Source organism: Gopherus flavomarginatus, chromosome 8, assembly GCF_025201925.1.
Source record: "Gopherus flavomarginatus isolate rGopFla2 chromosome 8, rGopFla2.mat.asm, whole genome shotgun sequence".
Classification (NCBI taxonomy): domain Eukaryota; kingdom Metazoa; phylum Chordata; order Testudines; family Testudinidae; genus Gopherus; species Gopherus flavomarginatus.
The window spans coordinates 27,878,370-27,900,350 of NC_066624.1; the positions used below are offsets into that span (position 1 = coordinate 27,878,370).

At 43.7% G+C, this 21,981-nt stretch overlaps 1 protein-coding gene across 1 annotated transcript in view; it reads left to right on the top strand.

The window, feature by feature from the left end:
- The first annotated feature begins 1,603 nt into the window (after positions 1–1,603).
- The window catches only part of SH3BGRL (SH3 domain binding glutamate rich protein like), a 63,584-nt gene continuing 43,206 nt past the window's right edge, over positions 1,604–21,981 (top strand). The window contains exon 1 of the mRNA XM_050965116.1: positions 1,604–1,737. Coding sequence (XP_050821073.1) covers positions 1,693–1,737 — 45 coding nt within the window. The 5' untranslated portion in view covers positions 1,604–1,692. The remainder of the gene's footprint in view (positions 1,738–21,981) is intronic.

A 21,981-nucleotide genomic window follows, 5' to 3' on the forward strand; every position in this document is an offset into this window, starting at 1 on the left:
TCTTTTTTTTTTTTAAATTTCATGACTTGAGGGTGTATAATTCATGATTTTGGAACTCTTGTGGTTGTCAATCTTGGGATTGTAGATGTGTGTTCATTATGTTGTGAAGGCCAAAACAATAACCGAGTTCAAAAAAGAATTAGATATGTTCATGGAGGATAGGTCCATCAGTGGCTATTAGCCAAAATGATCAGGGATGCAACTCTTCCTCTGGATGTTCCTAAACCTCTGACTGCCAGATGCTGGGAGTGGATAACAGGGAATGGATCACTTGAAGATTGCCTGTTCTGTTCATTCCCTCTGAAGCACCTGGCACTAGCCAGTGTCAGAAGATGGGATACTGGGCTAGATGGACCATTGGTCTGACCCACTTTGGCTATTCTTATGTTCAGCAAAAATTACAGAAGATTTTTGCCCTTGAGAAGGATGTAATATGAGATAGTACACTGCCCTTATTGAATATTTGAGAATCAAGTTCTACGCACAATCAATGACATGTGAAAAAGCACTAAGGGCTGGATTGAGAGGCAAAATAACAGTTGCAAAAGGCAATCCCCATTGGTGGATCAAATGCAAACGAAGTTTTGATACCAGGCTAGGAAATCAGTCAGACTGGAAGTCACATGAGCCAACAGAATAAACTTGTAGTATAAAAATAAGAAGAAAAAGTTAGAATTAAAAATTCCAAATTAAAAATCACAGTAAAAAACATAGCAAGTGCTATACTAGAAACACGTCATTGCTAAAACTACTAGCAACTATTTACTTATAAATATTTGATGTTTGTTATTAAAATAAAATTAAATGGCACAATGACATGCATCTGCACAACGATAACAAAGGCAAATGATGAAGCGGAAAGAGTAATAAAAGTAACATTTTAAAAGGAGCAAAACAGTGTTTAAATGGATTACATTTAAAGAAAGGAGCGCAACTCAGGGACTCACAGCAGCTGATAAGGCAAATTTGTGAACTGTTATGAGACTTTGTGTAGATGTATAATCTCATAAGTGATTCTTTTAAATACCCAGAATGTGTGACACATAGTTCTTGAGGGGGAATATATAAAATATCTCAAGTCTCCTATAGCCCCTCAGCACGTTATAACAGATAGAGAGGAGCTGCCATGCCTAGGCAGTGGGATGCCTTTAAGAACCCAGTCCTGGGAGAATGGAAATAAAAAAAGCCCTTCTGCCCCCACCACCTCTTTTTTTGCAAACATGGCAGGTGGCTCATCTCAGTACAGGGGTAACTGTTACCCCCTCCCTGTGCCCCTGGGCTTACCCCAGCTCCTACCCCCATCCCTGATGTTGCCCCTCAGCTGCCTCTGCCTTCAGCTATTTGACCCCCCCCGACAGTAAATTTCCGCCCCCGCTCAGACCCTGTCCATCCCCCATGCGATTTGCCACCTTTGAACCCCTCTAAAGCAGCAGAATCTGATTCCAAGGAAGGGCAGAGTGAAGGCAGCGGCTTCAGCAGATGTTACTGAGCATGCCCAGTGGTGTGAGCATGCCCAGTACACCCTAGGCGGCACATTCGGACAGGGCTCAGTTTCTGACACTACCCGGGTGGGCGGGGCCGAGCGGCCACTCCCTCTCGGGCTGACTGCGCTCACTGTCCCAGCTCCGGCTGCTTCGCCAGCGCATACCCAGCACGAGGCGCCCGTGTCCCAGCCGCTCCGCTCCGCTCAGGATGGTCATCCGCGTCTACATCGCCTCCTCCTCCGGCTCCACGGCGGTAAGGAGCAGCCCGCGCCTCGCCCCCGGTGCCCCTCGCTGTCCCCGGCCTCGGGGCGAGGCAGGGGAGCCGGGGCGAAGTTGCAAATGTTCCTCCAGCAAAATCCCTCTTCGCTCCTCTCTGCAGGGGCGGCGAGTTGGGGCACTGCGGGCAGTTTGGGGACGTTTTCAGCTGGTGGTGGTAGTGCCTGTGGGTTGAGCCCGGATTGTACATCTATCTGCAGGCGGGGGGAGGCGAGGAGAGGGTTGCACATCTGAGTGGGGGTGGGGTGGTTACACATCTGTATAGGGGTGTTGAAAAAATGTGTGTGGTGGGGGGGAGGCGAGAGCCATTGAACCAAACTGTAAAGCCTGTATGTGATGGAAACAACTTCGAGCTGGGGGATTGGCGGCAGCACCCCCATCACCTATGCAGGCTGGGGGGAAGAGGAGAGGGTTACACATCTGGCTGCGGGAAGCGGAGAGGAGAGGGTTACACGTGTCTGCGGTCTGCGGAGGGAGAAGAGGGTTACACTTGTGGCTGGGTGGAGAAGGAGACGGTTCTATTTTGAGACGGGGGGGCCAAATCATGAGAAACCCACAGCAAAACTCCAGTTGGCTTCAATGGGACAAGGGTTTGGTCTATGTGTGTGCCCAACTTCTGCTGCAGAGGTGGCCCTGTGTCTCTGATGCCTGAGTTCTTTTCTCTCTGGTTGCTTGCTCTGGGGTTTTTCCTCTTCAGAGAGATCCGAAGACTTGCGGTCCAAATGCGTCAGTGAAAGAGGAAACACAGTTGCACATGTGGCTTCCGTGTTTGTGTGTGTGTGTAAGAGAGAGAGAGATGAAGCTGTGGCTGAAAGTGCTCTGGATATTTTAATACGTACTAACAGCTTAGGGTGACCAGACAGCAAGTGTGAAAAATGGGGATGAGGGTGGGGGGTAATAGGAGCCTATATAAGAAAAATATCCCAAAATCAGGACCGTCCCTATAAAATTGGGACATCTGGTCACCCTTTAACAGCTACTTAAAGCTGCTCATCTGGAAACATGATAAAGAGGGTGAAACCTGAATGGTGGCTATGATGAATGTGCAAATGTATGTTACCTTCCCTGAGAGGCAGAGTTGGGAAAGTTGAGGTCTTATATGGGTAAATACCTACTTTCCAGTTTCTCTCTCTACCCTCCCAGCCATCCATCTGTGTTTGCTTCCTCACTGGACCTTTCCTCACAAGCCCGAGGCCAGTGGCAGCACATCTCCTGTTTTATACCTGAAAAAAGGTCATGGGTGAGGTTGATACCTTTTGTTTTCTGAAAGTGCTGTTACTTCCTAAAACTAAATTCTTTCAATCTAAAAGATATGTATTTTTTGTTTTGTTTCTGGAGAGAGACTCTAAAGGGTTAGTGGATTTTTTTACTTGTTCCTCAAAGAGATAAAATTATACACACTTAGCAATATTTTGCCCTTTTCTTTTCTCAGCCTCCCTAGGAAATCCAAATATCTGCTGCTTAGTCCAGCAGCAGTTTTGCATTGTTGAAATTCCTGTAATGTAATCATAGTGGTGCTTCTAAGTCCTTTTAAGCGTTATAATAAACTCTGTATGAGACTTGAGGAGAGAGAAAGGGATCAGACAGTTGGATTGTGTTTTTATTCTGGCCATGAAATGGAATACTCCTTTCCCCTTTTCTGCCACATTCCAGGCTTATCCCTCAGGACAAGCCCAGTTGTTTATAAGTGGGTAAACTATGCCTGCAGGCAGGTCCCCTTCTAAGCAGAAGTCACCTCACTCACCACTCTGGAGTACGGAATGCTTGATTAATAATTAAAGAAACATTTTCAGACCACCCCCACCCCAGGTCTTGTTCTAAACAGGAGGAGCAGCCTGTGCTTGACTGTGTCCTGTGTTTGCTGTTGCTGGTCACTGACAATAAGGCATTATTTCCTTTGCGATTTAGGAGTTTGCTACATGACTTTTAATCTGACTTTCCACCACTCACTCCCAAATACTCTTTTGAAAGAATTTCAGTGGAATAGCACATTTTCACAGGCAGCCTCCAGCTACTGGAATGTTCAGGCAAGCCACAATGTTTATTCCTAAAGCTAGAGACAGTTGATCCTGTCACTGTTCTGATTCAGTTACTTTATTTCTGCTATGCCAAGTGATTAATTATGATGCTGGAAATATGTCTGGCTGCTGCTGTAGTGGTTTGAGTTTATTACTGTACTATTATGGAAACACTGAATTTTGAATCCTACACACTGAAACTTGTTCTATGATCATTCGCAAACAACAAAGTTTAAAAACAAATGCACAAAACTTTTTGAGCTTAGGGATGGGTGGTTATTGGTTCAAGTCTTCCTGAAGCTGGTAGTGACTAAAAGATGTGGACACCTGACACTGTTTTGATTGTCTCTTTTAAAGATAGTCTGTCTCAGTCCAGATCATAATGGACTTCACAAAAATGGTCAACATACTTAGGCCTGATCAACACTTGGAAGGTTTTGCCGACTGGCAAAGTGCTCCTAGTGTGGACGCAGTTTATACAAGCAAACCTGTGTTTTTGCTGGTATGGCGTATTCCTCTCTCTCTCTCTCTCTCTCTCTTTTCTCCCCCCCTCCCCCATGCAGCTAAAGTACAGTTGTGCTGGTATAACTGCATATATACAAGGGTTCTTAGTGACTTCTGCAGTCTGATAATTGAAGTCAAAAGGCAAGGAGACTAAACTAAATTAACCTTTCCTTGTAATTGCTGGCCAGTGTAGTTTGGTTTGCGGTGCTGTCAAGCTAGATGGAAATCATTTTCAGAGGACTATGCAAAATATACAGTGTATGAGGAATCCCTGAGACCCCCCACCCTCTTGTTGGGCAGAAGCTCCTCCCCCATCACCCCACTGCAAGGCAAAGGTCTTGAGCCCTCCCCTCCCCAGTCTGGTAGGTGGAAAATGGAAGGGGTTGTGGGGAGCCCCGTAAGCCGCACTTTAATTGTAAAAGAGTCACCTGTGGCTTGCAAGTCAGTTTGGCCACCCTTGATATATAGGAATGACATAGTAGGGTGTGCTGTTGGGGATTAGGCACTGTATAAAGGGGTATAGCAGTACAAGTATGCTACTGAACACCTGACCAGGATGGTGACTGTAATTGTGAAATGCTAAGGGCCCTTAGTTGAAATCACTCATTATTATTGCATTTCTCTATCTTCATGCTGACTGGGTAAATATCATCTCAAGGCATGATACTGAGATAACATCTCTAGACACCATAAATGCCTGATTCATGGAGCTAGTTTTGGAACCCACCAGGGGAGAGAGAATTCTTGATTTAGTCCTAAGTGGAGCACGGGATTGGTCCAAGAGGAATTTATAGCTGAACCACTCGATAATAGTGACCATAATGTAATTAAATGTAGCATCCTTGCAATGGGGAAGATACTAAAAAATCCCACCACAGTAACATTTAATATGAAAGGGGGGAGCTACACAAGAATGAGGACACTAGTTAGATTGAAATTAAAAAGAGCAGGCCCAAGGCAGAAGGGCCTGCAAGCAGTATGAGGACTACTTAAAAACACCAGAATAGAGGCTTAGACTTTGACTGCCTTTTTTTATTTGGGTTATACATTAAAGGACCAAATGAATGCCACCATGGTTAAACAGCAGAGTAAATAGGTCGTTAGAGGCACAAAGGTATCTTTTAAAATTTTGGAGTAGATGCTAATTTCAAATATAGAAAGATGCACAAACTCTGTCTAGTAAAATGTAAAATATAATAAGGCAGGCCAGGAAAGAATTTGAGAAGCAACTTAAAGATGCAAAAACTAACAGTAAAGTATTTGTAAGTACATCAGAAGCAAGAAACCTGACAGGCAGGATTGACTCCAGATGACAACGGTATTAAAGGAGCATTCAGGGCAGATAAGACTATTGCGGAGTGTGACCCCCCTCAATAAATTAAAAACACTTTTTAAAATATATTTAACACCATTATAAATGATGGAGGCAAAGAGGAGTTTGGGATGGAGGCTGACAGCTCGTGGCTCCCCCATGTAATAACCTCATGCCCCTCTGAAGGGTCCCGACCCCCAGTTTGAGAACCCCTGGTGTACTTGGATTTTCAGAAAGCCTTTGACTAGGTACCTCACAAAAGGGTCTTAAGGAAACTAAGTAGCTATGGTATAAGAGGGAAAGTCCTCTCATGGCTCTGTTCTAAATAGGCTATTACCATGGGAAATGTTATGGACTTCAAAGGACTGTACCGAACAATGTGCCATGCAAAAATGGACTTTTGGAACAAACGGTGTCAAGCGATTTGCTTGGGGGCTCTCTGGAGGAAGGTGAATGTAAATTTCTCCCTGCGCTCTGGTTTTGGAAAAATCCAGCCTTTTGAAACTATGTCCTCAGTACGGGACCATTGTCTTCTGATTACCTGTTCCAGGAGTCTGAAGATCAAAGGCCCAAGCAATATAAAAGAAAGACTAGACTGTGCATGGATTTGCTTGTTTTGGGCTAAGGCTGTTAGGAACTTGTAACCACAGAAAAACCTCTTTGTGGAGTTTGAAAGACTGACTGCTGGAGTTAGGGGGTATCTCTGGTAAACTTATTAGTTTGTGTAGGTTCTTTTTTATTGTTTTTAATATGTTTTCTCTGTAATGCTTTCTTTCACCTTAAGAATACATGTATATAATTACCTTATAATTGCTGGCAGTTGTATTGTTCATAGCCTTCAAAGAGAAAGCAAACTGGTATACCAACAATGAAGAGTAATACCAACAATGAAGAGTAAAACAAAAAGGAGTTGTGGTTATATCAAGAAGTCTTGGGTACACCGCTTGCACCTTAGCCCTAATTCACAAAGGGTCTTAAGTAGGACCTCCACTTCAGAGCATGCTTGGTCTCATGGACTTAAGTGGGACTTCAGTGCATGCTTAAGTGCTGTCCTGAATAGGGGTGTATGTTTGAATTGTGTCTTGAGTGCTGAAACATTTAAAGGTCTGTCAGCATTACCATTAGAAACACAGTTTTTATCATGGCTTTATGTGATAGTAAAAATTAACTAAGGCTGAAACTTGGTGGATACTTTTTGGTTTAGGAATGTTCAAAAAAATGGCTTGGCAACAAAATTTATAGTTTACTTGACAACCTGGAGAACTTAAACAGCTTCTATTTTAATATGTAATAAGTAAATTACAGGTAGAAGGAATGATGGTTTAAACCACTAGAAAACTTAATGGAGGAAAAGTCGTGTTTTACTTCCACAAGAGTATTTTTAGGCAATACTTAAACATGAAACTTAAACACAGCAGTTTTCTACCAGGGTTACTATGAATGTGGCTTATTGCTGTGCTTAGAATCATAGTAGAAATGTTCTCAGCAGCGAAGTTTTCCGGAAAGTTGTTTGAGCATGCTCTCCCATAGTGGGAAGAATTAGGAATGCAGAAAATAGGGCTGGAATTAATTACTCTTGATATCATAATTCAGAGGTCATTCTACAAGAAACACTCTACTTTGTAAGAAATGGGTGTGATGGTACTTTTAAAAGGCCATCAGAAGTATTTGGTTTAAATGGACTTAACGTGAAGTAGCTAGTTGCATTAATAAAATTGTGATGGTGATCCAAGTTAAAATAGTTCATAACTAACATACTGGCCTGAGAAGAAACAGGAAAGACACTAATTCCCCAGAATATTTATAACGTGTATAACATTAAACATTTTCTTGACGCCTGTTAAACTTTCCTGAAATTCTAATCAGCTCTGTGGAACTGTCTTTTTTCTGGGAGAATTCTAGCTGGAAGTTAGATTTTGTAGAACATATGGAGTCAAAAATGCTTTTTTGCTTTTTATCCTATTTTCAGCAGATGATTAAATTTTCCGGTAATCAATCAAACATAATCTCTTTGCTTTTTGTCCCCCAGATTCACTAGCGCTGCTGTAATGTTGCAGATCTTATTTTCTTTTCTTTTGCAAACCCCACCCATTGCTTTGAGAAGCAGCAGAGGAGGAAAATGGGGTGGAGGTGGAGAGTGGGAGGCACCATTGACTGTATTTACTGTATTTTATGAATCAGCAATAGAAAATAACAAAGTTAATAGTAATCTCTCCTCCTGGTTTCCATCCCAACAGCAGCAGCTCTGTACTGGAGCTGAGAGCAAAACTAAGGGTGACGGTTCAATTTTTTCAATAATACATGGAAGTTACTTATATAATAGGAACTGATAGACTCCCCCAAATAGATCCTCAGAACTTTTGGTGGCAGAACTTTTGGTGGCAGATAAGATCTTAAATCTCAGAAGAAATTGTTTTGATCTACCTAATCCAAAAGCAGATTGATCTTTAGAGCTTTTGTTCTACAGTTATAGTATAGTACTAACCCTTAGGGGCCAGGATCCTGGCTTCAGTTATGGCCCTAAGGGGCAAGACAGCAGGTCTAGTGTCCAGCTGAGGGTTTCTGCAATATGGTGCGATCCCTAGATGGCATAGAATTAGCAGGCCCTATGCCTGGGGTGGGCAAACTAAGACCTGCGGGCTGGATTCTGCCCATCAGGACTTTGGATCCAGGACTGCTACCCTAGTGGCACCACGGGCCCTGTGCCACTCCCAGAAGCGTCCGGCACCATGTCCCTGCGGCCCCCGGGGACGGGGGGACAGAGGGCTCTGCGCGTTGCCCTCGCCTGCAGGCACCACCCCCCGCAGCTCCCATTGGCCGGGAGCAGGGAACCGTGGCCATTGGGTGCTTCGGGGGGAGGTACCCGCAGGCTAGGGCAGTGCGTGGAGCTCTCTGTCCCCATCCCCACCCCCTGCAGAGACATGATGCAGGCCGCTTCCGGGAAAGGCACGGGGCCAAGGCAGGCAGGGAGCCCGTGTTAGGCCCGCTGCACATTGCTGCCGTCACAGAGCTGCTCTAGGTAAATTGGGCCAGAGCCTGCACCCCAAACCCTTCCTGCACCCCTCCTACCCTGAGCCACCTCCCTGCACCCCAGCCCCCTTCCCTGAGCCCCTTCCTGTACACCGCACCCCCCCCCCCATGACACCCCAACCCCAGACCTACATTCGTGGCCCTGCATCCAATTTCCCCACCCAGATGTGGCCCTCGGGCCCCGGGGGACTCTTCTCTGCCCTGTGCTATCCTTCTCACAACATCCAGCATACACAGTTTTGCTGGGGGAAAAGGGAAAGTACTGGAGCTCTACTGCAATTTGCCATTCTCTGATGTAATGGCCTCTTAGAGGCTACCACCAGCCAGCAAGACTTGTAGAAACCTCAGGCGTCTCCACATTGAACCAGGTTACAAAGTGGTTCCAGGCTGACTCCAGGATTGGGACTGTGCAAAGGAGGCATACTTTTGCGTTTGCTCCAGCACTTGGGGTCCTGCACAGAGTACAGCTGATCTAGACCCAAGGACTGCATCCTCCATATCTAACATTGGTGATAGTGCTGCTAGATTACTGGGATCTAGCTGTCTACCTACAAAACTGAAAGTTCAAACTTGTGTCTGCTTTGATCTTGGATGGCAATGAGGTGGAGGGATATGTGTGTATATGACATTCAGACATCAGACCTAGACACTATAATAGGTTTATTGAAAACATCCATTGCCTTAAACATAAGTCAAAATAAATTGGCAGAAGCCTCATAGAAACACACAAAAAGCAGCCTCAAGGAAAAATAACAATAATTTTCACCTAATAACACATTTTTATGCGTTTGGTTTCCAGGCTGCCTTGAATTCCTGGGATGAGCTCCCAGCCCCACTGAAGTCAATGGGAATTTTGCCATTGACTCCATGAGGCTGAAATTTCATAGTGGTATTCAGGACTTCGTCATGTCATTGATCTATTCTATATCATTGCTACATACATATTGTAGGCCAGAGCATCTGACAATGTGACCACAGCTGCAAATGTATTTAGAGGAACAGAGTAAATGTAGGGGGAAAATCCATACTTTCTCAGCTGACTTGAATGGCAGCAAAGCTCATAGTAACTTGTTCCTTCAGAAAGAATAACACAGATTTTTCCAGATAGGAAATAGAGGCAATATAAGTGACTAGAAATAAATATGGTGAACAAGCTACTCTGAGAGTGGTGAATCACTTCTTGTTAATGTGTATTGAAAGTCCTGATTATATTCTGGAATCACCTTTCTGCCCTATATGACAGATATGCAAGTAGTCTGGGGGCATAAATCATATACAACCGTTGAACTTGATTCGTTTTTTCTTATATTTCTGCTTCCTTTCATCTTGGTAGGTTGCTCAGGACTTAGCAGGCAGATGCCCATGTGTTACACACACAGGACTGAGGTTTGTGTGTGTGCGTGCTGTGTGAAGATCAAACAAACTTCATAAAGCCATTGCGGTGTATGTTTCTTCTGGCACGTAAATGGAGAAGAGATTGTATTGAGCACAGGATGCCCAAATATATCTCAAAGAAAATGATGTTTTGTCACCATAATTAGTAGCAAGGAAACTAGAACAGCCAATACTTGATGCTACTAGTAGAGTCAAACCAGCAGGATGAGACTTGTGAGCATGGGGGACTGGGCTTTCTTGGCTGTTGACTCACGACTGTAGAACTCACTTCTACAGTGAATAAGAGTGGCTGTGGGCCATAGTTCTTTCAGAGAAAAATGCAGAACTCACTTCCGTGGCTTAGCTAATGCACATGAAGTACATAATCATTTTTAAACTGTGGGGGAGTGCGAGAAAAATATAAGTAATAAAATAAAATCAAGTATTCAAATGGTGAAGAGCATGATCTAAAAATACGGAAGAGATGGGATCTTCAGAAGTGACCCTCAGATTGCAGTACTGTCCTTGATCTTGTCAGCAGTTTGAGTCATCATGGGACACCAATAATGGCGTGTTATTTGGGACAGGGTAGAAGTTAGCTGTTATGCTAAAGTTGGCATGAATAAAGGCAGAGAGGAAATGATGATGGAAATGGATGAGAGACCACTACTCTTGGATTGTTGGTGAGGATGACTCTGCTGTACAGGCCAAATGCTGCTTGTCTTATTCATGCAAATAGTGACTTCAGGGGAACTGCTTGTGGGCCAAGTACTTCAAACAGAATAAGAACCTCAGAGAGTTTGGCCCTGTATGACTAGAGTAAGCAGGATTTGGCCACATGACTGTGGCTATAGAAAGTAATTGTTCTAAAACTTGTAGTGTTGCCCGCTCTCACAAGTCTTAATGCTAGTTGGTGTTTTTCTTAAAGCCCCAGTGCCTCAATTCATGCTATGTCATAAGAATCTTATTTTTTTTCATTTTTTAAAAAAATAAGTTTTTCTAGCCCTCGTGGTTATAAAAAAAAGAGCTGAAGCTATCCTATAGATTAAAAATCCAGAACACACAAGAAAATTTAAAAAAGAAAAATCAAGGATTTTTGAAAGCGTGCGGTTCGCTATAGTGGACTTGAAGTTTCAACAATATTGATTTTGTCTAGAATGACTTTTGTATTATTTTCTTGGTTATCTTTTCAAACCATTTACTCTTTACATTGAGCTAGTCCTGTATCTCCATTTAAAAAAAATAAAAAGTAACTTTCTCTTCTGGATATTTATAGAGAAAAATGGCTAATACAGGCTCACATTGGTGACTTTTCAGTACTGAAGACATTGTTTTAAATCCTATAAAATATGACTGCGTTAAAGATGGAAAGTAACGGAACAGCAACAGTTTGATTTACATTAGGTTCCTGTAGGTTATATTACACTTTTCCTTAAAAGAGATTTAATTTTAAAGATGAGTTACATACAGATATGTTCAGTAAAGCAAAAATTAGTTTTATAAACTGCAGATCTTTCAGTCTTACTGGAACATTCATTCTCTCCGTTTACTTGCTCTAAAAATATCCTTTTTCTTACTTAGCACTTGTGGTTTGTAAGAAACTTGGCTTCATTTTTTTTAACTCCATTGTTAACCATAGCAAAGTTATTCTTTCATCACGTCCCCCCAAAACAAACATCCCAATCCCTTTCTTTCTGCTCTGTCCCCCTGAACACAAAGCTCATCATCACCACTGCAAAGTCACAAATCCTGGCAAATACCACATTCTTTGCAGCTGTTTCCAATAAATAAATCTAAACTTTAGCCTTCTACTGTCCCTCTGTTTATGGAGACTCCTGATTTAAGGTTGACTGCTGCAGCTGCTTCTCAAGGAAGCGATAGCCTTCGCTGTGCAGTCTGGGATAACTGGAATTTCAGAAGGGAGTGAATTTGACCTACGCCTATGTTTTTACTATGTCTCCAACATTATGGCAGTTAACCTGCTCCCAGATTTCAGCTGTTACCAATTTTTCATAAGCTCAGATTCAATCTAAGAGCCTTCTTGGAGACCCTTGCAGAATGTAAATGTATGGAAAGAGAGAGAATCTTGGCTTTCAGAATTAGACTCACTGAAAATATGATTTTTGAAAAGTGCTCGACAGCCACAATCTGGTCCAGGTTTTCAGAAGCTTAATTTCCGCTTAGGCATGTAAATAAAGTGGCTGTGTTTTCGCTAGTGCACAGCACCTAAGTCACTCTCATTGCTGTCAGTAGGAGCTGCTGGGTGCTGAGAACTTTTGAATATCTAAACCTTAATTTTTGTCGTGTCCCAAAAGAATCTTGGCTCCGGGAGGTGGCTAAAATCCCACAGCACCTAAGTGTCTGCCCCTGAACATGAGCATTGCTGCCTTGGTCTAGGGGCATGGGCACCTATCTCACACCTGATAATCCCCAGAGTGATTGTCACACCAGGTGAAACTAGGCATGGGCCCGCTGGTCTCATCTGCAGGGCCCAGTCCAGTTTGCTCTTCTCAGAGCATGCCTAACTCTACACAAACTCCTTCCCCCTCGACCTTTTAGTTAGGCATGGACCGCTGTCATTCTTGCAAGAAGCAACTTAGGCACCTAGCTACAGGAGAGGGTTGCCAGCTGTGAGTCCGCAGCAGAGAGATGCACCTCCCTCCAGCCTGGATTTAGATGCCTAAGTCCCGGAGGGCAGGGGAGAGCCTTAGGATCTGCTCAGCATCTGCTATTGGCTAGCTTAAGCACCCCCTCATCTAATGTGCTGGCTTTTGTGAACCCCATTCTTAGGCGCCTGACTCTCTTCAGGCACTGTATAGGGAACCTGGGTGCCTAATTCAGGATTGTAAATTCACTAGGTAGCTGGGTGCCTAAAAACTCTTAGGTGCATTGCTGCACCGAAGAGTCTCTGTGAATATAGTTCTAAGTGACTTGTTCTAAATCACAGGAAACCTGTGGGTAATAGAGGTGGGTTGGGAGCTCAGGAACTGCTTGCCCTGTGTTCACTCCATTAGACTGCATTGCCTCTCCCATATAACAAACATTCACTACTTAAGCCTTGCAATCCCTAGTTAATTATTATGCTTATTTCAGAAGATAAGAGGAGGAGAAACTGAGGCATGAAAGGGGGTCTTTTACCTGGGCCAGATACTGAGTCAGTAAATGAGATCCAGTCTTAGAACTCTGAACTTCCTGACCATCAGCATTTATTCCACCCGGCCATGGACCTCCCACAGAATAATAATCAGAAAAATTTGACCATGATAAAATCTGAAATGCAGTACAAAGGCTTAGAGTTGAAAAGTGTGGTGCAATTCACTGATCCAGGTTTTAAGCTAGAGCAAGAAACAACAAAATCTAAGAACCAAATGATGAAGAGTGAAAATTCAGAGGAGGTTGTTGCACCAGGTTTCCTATACGTCTGGCTAAAGGGCTCCCGTGAATTCAATTAAGGGGCTACTCCTGGAATCCCTGCCTTTTTTGCTTGCCTTACATCCTGTACTGGCAGTTAAGACTGGCTAGGGTGTTTGCAGTCAGTACCTGGAATTGAGCTCTTCTGGCTTGTGGCAAAGCTATTTCCGCTGTGGGCCCCTGACTTGCCAGCTTGTTCTCCTTGGCAGTCTGCCACAGTCTGGCAGCCTTGAGAGCATGGCAGTCCTCAAAGCATAATGTAGTGTGTATGTATTTGGTTAAATGTATGTGGTGTTCCTGGCATTCTGCTGGCTTCATATATTCTGACTCACAGCAGTTAAGTTAGTTTGATGCTACTTGCGGGGAAGCTGGCATGATTTGTTCTTAATTTAATGTGATCTAGTACTTAGATGCTATGACAAGAAGTGCTTTAAAAATAAGTAAAATAAAACGTACCTAGCCAAAATGGAAGTAGGTCTATGTGTGTGTGACACAAGAACAGCTGTAAGTGTGGGTGTGATTGGGTTCATATTCTTCTATTGGCTGTGTGCGTTAATGGATAACGAAGATAATAGTCGATAGTCTGACAATGGAGAGGTTTCTTCTGTGTTAGTTTTGGACCAGACAAAGGCAGTTTTGAGGCTTGTAAAAGTCAAATGCCACATAGCTGATTTGTGAAAGGGGACAGGCTCTTTCAAACTGCAAGGAAATAATTTGTGTTTGACCATGATAAGTTTGGGTGTTGCTCTGTTCTGTCAGAAGGCAGAAGAGAGACGCTGGAAGGCATGGTTTGGCAATCTGACAGTATTTGTTTGGGTTCTGGTCTTAACCAACGTTGTCAGAGTTTTAGGCCCGGAACTTTGGTTAGTAAAATGTATGTATATTTTTATAAAAACTAATAGGAATAGAAACCTTTTCAGTAATTGAAATACAAAGGGCTCATTTCAGTATTCCCTCCCCCCTCCACCCCGCCCCACAGAGCTCAGTCACAGGCTGTGTGAGGAAAAGAACACAAGTGGGAGAGGTGACTGCATGTAGCGGAGGAAGAGTGACACTGGCTGTACAAAGTGCTGTCAAATGCACCAAATAAAAAGTGGAAGAAGAAAGTAACTCTTATCTGTCAGTTTTAGGAATTTTAGGGGTTACTTGTAGTAGAAGGTAAATATATTCAGACTGAAGTGTGCATTGTTTTTAAGGTGAACACTATCCCTTGAACACAAGCAAAACAAAAACCCAGTTACAGACAACGCCCTCAAAACCTGTGGACCGTTCCACAGACAGTCTTACTTCTCTCTGTCTGCCAAACATTTGGCCCTGGTCTGCACTACAAGTTTAGGTCGAATTTAGCAGCGTTAGATCGATTTAACCTTGCACCTGTCCACATGACGAAGCCATTTTTGTCAATGTAAAGGGCTCTTAAAATCGATTTCTGTACTCCTCCCCGACAAGGGGATTAGCCCTGAAATCGACATCACTGGGTTGAATTTGGGGTAGCGTGGACACAATTCGACAATATTGGCCTCCAGGAGCTATCCCAGAGTGCTCCATTATAACCGCTCTGGACAGCACTTTGAACTCAGATGCACTAGCCAGGTACACAGGAAAAGCCCCAGGAACTTTTGAATTTCATTTGCTGTTTGGCCAGTTTGGTGAATTCAGCAGCACAGGTGACCATGCAGTCCTCCAAGAATGTTTCTACGCTCCCCCTATCATCTCCGTCCCTGAGGTTATCACAGATTAGAAGGCAAAAAAAAAACCACACTCGCAATGACATGTTTTCTGAGCTCATGCAGTCCTCCTGCGCTGATAGGACACAGGGTAATGCATGGAGGCATTCAGTGGCAGAGGCTGGGAAAGAATTGCTGTGTTTGCTTAACGGCAAAAGTATGCTTTGCTAGTGATTCTGCCTGAGCCAGGTCGCTGTGTCACATGCATTCTTTGCTATGTCAGCCTTGGGTGGGGTCATGACCGCTTTGTGAGCAGGAAGGCCATAGATATAGACATTGCATTAGGTAGCTTCTGTAGCTAGAGAAAACATTCCTGTGCATTTGGCACAGTCTGTGGCAAAAAAAGAGAAACCCCATAGTGTAGTAGTTATCACGTTCACCTAACACGTGAAACGTCCCCAGTTCGAAATAGGTCACTGTTCCTTTTTCTGACTCCCCTCCTGCATTTTTAATCTTAGAACAGACCGTGTTGTGAAGTTTTACTTCGAATTAGATCAATTATGAATTACATAATATGGAAACTCTTAAGTTATAGTCCCGGGTTCCTTACCCTTTCAGCTGCTCTGATATATTAACACTTTTGTTAAAGGCGGGGAAAAATTTTCATGAAGCCTTTTATAGTGACTAAATGCGATCTAGGACTCTGAAATAATCTTAACGTGGCCCATAGAGTGCAATCCTTCATTCTGGATTTGTCATTCCACAGGCTGAACTGCTCCTTACTACTGTCCAGGCTTCATGAGCCATGGGAGCAAAGGGCAGGCTGGGGTAGGTGCGACCACGCGATGCTGCCGGCTGGGAGAGCAGCCTGAGGCAGAAGCCTCCAGCTCATATGATATTCCAGGCACGACTGAATCTTCTTGAGACGAAACTTAAAGAAGAGAATGACCTGGAGTCACTCCCGTTCGGTGCTTTTAGATCAACCAGGCAGGCAAGGGGCTGAGTGGGTCCGGCGGATGGGACCCTGGGAAAAAAAGTGTGAAACGATTGTTTGCTGTTGCTTTCATGAAAGGAGGGAGGTAGAGAGGGGGACCTGACGACATGTATCGAAAACCACCCACCACAAAGTTTTTGCCCAATTGGGCATTGGGAGCTTAACCCAGAATTCCAGTGGGCAACGGAGACTGCGGAAACTGTGGGATAGCTACCCACAGTGCACCACTCTGTAAGTCGATGCTAGCTGTGGTAGTGAGGATGCACTCTGCCGACTTAATGTGCTTAGCGTGGACATAAGCAATGTATAAAATTGAATTCTAAAAAATTGGCTTCTAAAAAATTGACCTAATTTCATAATGTAGACGTACCCTTAGTTTATAATCTTTCTTTTGGTCACCTGTGCAAGGGGAGAGGAAACTAATGCTGGGGTTGGCCCTCTTGCACTCTTATCACAGGAGTATTTAGATTTCATTACTTCATGTTGATATTTGCAGTTTGGAAACACCCCGGCTTCTCAAATAATCATCTGTGATTGGTACTAAGAGGCAATAGGCTCTATTAGAGTATAAAGTTCAGACTAATCAAACAATGGTCTCCCTTAGGTTGTTTGCAGGAGTCACAAAATGGGAGATGTTGAAAGAAGGTCTAATGCTGCCAATCTCATTTCACAAGATGATACTTGAATCCCGTGAAGTTATAACCTACTTAATTAGCGCAAGTGACACATTTGTTTTCTCTGCATGAATTAGTTCTTAAATCATTCTCTCTGGCTAGGGAAAGGAGAAGTTACATGTTTAGAAAGAATTGGCTACATAACCCAAGGGAAAGATGGAGATAGTCTGGAAGCTATTTTTTGTATTTACTCCAATTTTTGCTTGTTAATGTCTGTAAAACTTTTGTGAATTGTTTTACATTGTCCTGACAACTTTCTGACTGACCTTCAGCCTCCCCTCCCACAAAATAAGTGTAAAGTCACTTCAATCCTTGATAATGTGATACGAACCGAAGAAGATATCATTAGACTTTTAAGGAGAATACTGGGGACTGAAATTTATAACAGTCTTAGTAACATCCATGACCTTCCACCTACCCCACTGCCAATTCAACCTTTAAAAGGTCACATATGTTTAAATTATGCTGCTAGTGGAGGGACGGGCAAACTTTTTGGCCTGAGGGCCACATCTGGGTATGGAAATGGTATAGCAGGTCATGAATGCTCACAAAATTGGGGGTTGGAGTGCGGGAGGGGGTGAGGGCTTCGGCTGGGTGTATGGGCTCTGGCCAGAAATGAGGAGTTCAGGGTGAGATGGGGCTCTGGGCTGGGGCAGGGGGTTGGGGTGTGTGTGGGGGAGTGAGGGCACTGGGGTAGGGCTGGGGATGAGAGTTGGGGGTGCAAGAGGGTGCTCCGGGCTGAGACCGAGGGGTTTGGAGGGTGGGAGAGGGATCAGGGTAGGGTTGGCTCAGGGGGTTGGGGTGCAGGAGGGAGTCAGGTGCAAGCTCTGGGCGGCACCTACCTCAAGCGGCTCCAAGAAGCAGCGGCATGTCTCTTCTTTGGCTCCTACACAGAGGCACGGCCAGGCGGCTTTGCGTGCTGCCCTTTCTGCAGGTGTTGCTCCTATAGTTCCTGTTGGTCACAATTCCTGGCCAATGGGAGCTGCGGGAGCAGCATGCAGAACACGTAGGAGCTGGAGGAGAGACATGCCACTCCTTCTGGAAGCCACGCGAAGTGGGGCAAGCCCCCAGCCCTGCTCCCTAGTGGGAGCTCGAGGGCCGGATTGAAATGTCTGGAGGGCTAGATGCGGGCTGGGCCGTACTTTGCCCACCCTTGTGTTAGCGTGAAAGGTGTATAATAAAATATCTGACATGCACAGATCCATCAGGACGGAAGGCCCAATATGTATGTGATTTTAAATGTTTCGTTGCATTTCTTGTTTTTGCCCTCAAACATGTTTAGACCACTACGTTTGCTATAAAAAGTGTGTGTGTGTGTGTGTGTGTAGTGTACACACCTCTACCCCGATATAACGCGGTCGTGGAGAATGAAAAATCCCTACTGCATTGTAGGTGAAATGCCATTATATCGGGGTAGCGGTGGCAGGTTTCCAGCGGTGATTTAAAGGGCCCGGGGCTCCCTGCATTAGAATTACTGCTACAGATAACAGTAAATACCCCGCTATAACACGATCCTATAACACGGGTTCGCATATAGCGCAGTAGCAGCTGGGCTCCAGCGGCGCTTTAAAGGATCCAGGGCTGCAGGGAGTCCAGGGCCCTTGAAATTGCCGGCAAGCCCTGCTGCTGCAGCCCCGGGGTAGCAGCGGCAGGGCTCTGGCGGTGATTTTAAAGAGCCCTGGCCTCCGGCTTCTGTGGGGAGCCCGGACCCTTTAAATAGCCAGCGAGTCCTGCTGCCGCAGCCCAGGGGTAGCAGCGGCAGGGCCCAAGTGCAGCCCTGGATCCTTTAAAGCGCCACTGGAGCCCAGCTGCTACTGTACTGTATGCAAACCAGTGTTACAGGGTCACGGTATAGCAGGGTAGCAGTGTATTTACTGTAATCTGTAGCAGTAATTCTAATGTTAACATACCTTTTGTGGATTTAAGTCTTTGTTATGGCTTCTAGTAGGGTTTTAACTTCTCACTATTGCATGGGTATGAGATCACTGAGGGACCTGATGTATTGTGTGTCGTAAAATACATAGCACAACTGGGTGAACTACCATCCTGAGACCAAATTTCTACATCATTAACCCAAAATATTTATTTAAAGTTCTGCATTTAGATCCCTGAAAATAATTTTTTGATGTCTGGACCTTAAACTATAACAGTCCCATCAGGCACTGCTGTCTTTATCTGCATGACAAAAAGTTTCTCTCTTGATACATGGAAGGAATATATGTTAGAGCTGTGACTTATGGGTCCCCGTGTGCACTGTCCATCAACCAGTGCAATAAAGTGCACTGGAATATTGATGTATCAGGAACATCAGTGTTTAAAAATCCAGATTATTTACTGTCAATGCATTCACTGCCTAAACCACACCTCTGGGAATATTTGTTCTTATTCAAACATATGGCAGTTCTGAGATTACTTGTTGTTGCATTTTAGTGATTAATATCTGATGTTTGCCAACCTAGAGCCTGTAGATTTAATTCCATTTAAAAATCAGATTAGCAGTGGGGCTTAATGCAGGCTTTCTGTCAATAAGGATTTGACCCTGCAAGGTTTTGAGCAGTCTTGTGAAGTGTGGAGCATCCTCAATGCCCATTGTCTGCAATGGTGCTCAGCTCCTTGCAGGATTGAGCCCTTAATTAACAATCCTGAAGGTATACCTCAGAAGCCCCACAGGGATCTTCATTGCTGATGCCATTCCTCTCCAGTTCAATTTCATTTCATTTTTTGAGGCAGGACTCCCTTGTCCAGGCCACATACACCTATCATATAAATCTTTCTGCAATGTCTGTTTCAGCTTCTAAAGCTGTTTGACTCTCAGCTAACCTTGGAGACTCGATTCTGTGTGTTGAATGTGCATGAAGCTTGAAACTTGTCATCTGGGAGTCTCAGCTGACATATTTGCCTCCCTTAAGAAAACCAGCTACCTCTTCTTATTTTACCTTTCATTAGGTCATCAGAAAATATGTGGTATTTTGGTCTGTGATTGATGGACTAAACAGGGCAGCTACTTTTTCCGCCCCCTTGGCCTAGAAATAAATCATATTTGAACGTTAAACAATTTGTTCGTTATAATGGACAATCTTATTATGAAGGGCTCATTGTTTTTAGTTTATTAATGTTGGACACAGTGTTTAAAAGCATTGGAGCCAAGAATAGCTTGAATATAATGAATAGAGAATTGAGCCTCTTGAGTGTTTATCCAGACTACCACCCAAATTAATCTCTTTGTTGGGCCTCAGGCTGTTAAGCAATTCAGTTCTTTCCTACAAAGTAGTCTGACCATATAACTTATGGACCCTCAGCCTGAATGCAGGGAAGCCATTTTTTTTGGTACGCTGGGCTCTTGGAAAAATGTGTGTGTAATGATAGCAAGCTTTTGCTGGTTTTGGTAATAAAACACTGAAATAAAATAAATATTATTTTATGTTTGTGATCTTTTAGTTAATGTTATGGCACTTCGAGCTGCTACAGAGAGGAGCATTTAGTAATTAGAAAATGCAATGAATAAATATTACTACTGTTTTGCTGTGTAAAGCATAGAAGGAGAACCAGATCCATCCAGAATGTTACATTATAAGCGCATGCTGTAGAATTCTGCTTCTACATCCTTGGCTTCTGTTGCCTTCTCAGTTTTTGGCAGGCACTTGTTAATTTTTTAGTCTGCATATTTTTTCAGCAAAGAAACAAGAGCGTATTTGAAGAAATTCTCACTGAAGAGAGTTGTCATGCACAACTTACAGCATGCAGACTGCATCTAGTCTGGATGGCCATATGTGTTGCTTTCATGGGTTTGTGCACCTGACTGGCACACTGTTCAGTGAATCTGAATGTTGCGCAAAGCAGACAGAACACTGTTCTTGTGAATTGGCAGCCTAGGGAATATTGAGAGAGTGTAGTGTGTGGGAGTTGCCTCAGTGCTCACATAAGAGGGGCAGGCAAAGGGATGGGGAAAGGAGTAAACAGGAACTTCAGCAGGTTAGAAAGGAACAATCCCCTCTTTTTCTCTGCAGCTGGGAGCAGAGCTGCAAGAGAGGGCGTAAACAAAATACAGACAAACAAAAGTCTTCCGAAACTGGCTTGAATTGAGAAAGAACTTGCTGCTGTGTTGTGATGATGCATTATTGTCATGTTGTGTATCAGAGCAACACCAGGAATTTAGTAAACAGCTTTGTTGAACTATCTGAAGCTCTGTTTATTGAAAAAATGCCTCTCTGTATGTTAAAAGCCCCGAACCTCTGCAATAGCCTTTTGAAAGACTTATATCAAAGGACAAATGCTTCTCTCAGTTGGACTTCTACATCTCCCATTGACTTAGGGTGGGTTTTGTGCATGTGTTTAAGGACAGAATTTGGCTCAAGCCTTAGTTGTGTACAGAACCTGAAGGAAGATGCCTTCATATTCAGTAGATTTAAAATACATTAAAAATGAGCTCAACCTTAATTATGCAGGTGTTGCCACAATTCCACAATTAAAGTTCTGCTTTTGTACTTTAGGAGCACTGTAAGTACTGATCAAATTACATATGTTTAAAATTTGAGTTTGAGACTGTAACAGCGGCTATAACTTTTTAAAATATGTGGTATGTGCATTATGTGTGAGAGAGCCTGTTTCCTTAGCTTTAAGGAGGTAATGGGCACAAATTGCAGCTAAAAGAGGCTAGACAGTGAGATTCTGTGCATTAATTACTGGACTGTCAAAGGAAGCAGCAGTAAATACAGCTGAACATAATCAGAAATGAATTGGACAGGAAAATGCTACGGGCAGGGGACAGAAGGAAACATGAAAGCTTTCAGGGATAAGTAGACTAAATTAGATACAGGTGGATCTTGACCCATTGGAAGCTTTTTAGATTATGTCCAAGTTATTGCATTGGTGCTAGGAGAGCCAATGGTGTATTGTGTTTTCGGTGTTGCATCCTAGTAAGGAGCTGGTTTGCTGCACAGTCATAGGCTGGAGCACCTCTTTTGCTTCCAGCTTAAATCCCAAACAAAGCGCATGGCAGTTATGCAGCATGGAACTGACAATTGCCCAGATCACGATGGCACGATCAACATTGAAAATTCATGATCCAGGGGAGGGAAAAAAAAGCATTTGAAAGCAGCTTCTTTGCTAGCAGAGGACCGTTTCAACAAGATTTCATTGCTGTAGCAGGTATGCAGGATATTTGTCAATGTGCCACAGACTTCCAGAAGAGCCATGGAGGGAGAAAATGGGTGCATATGGTATCCATCTGAACACTG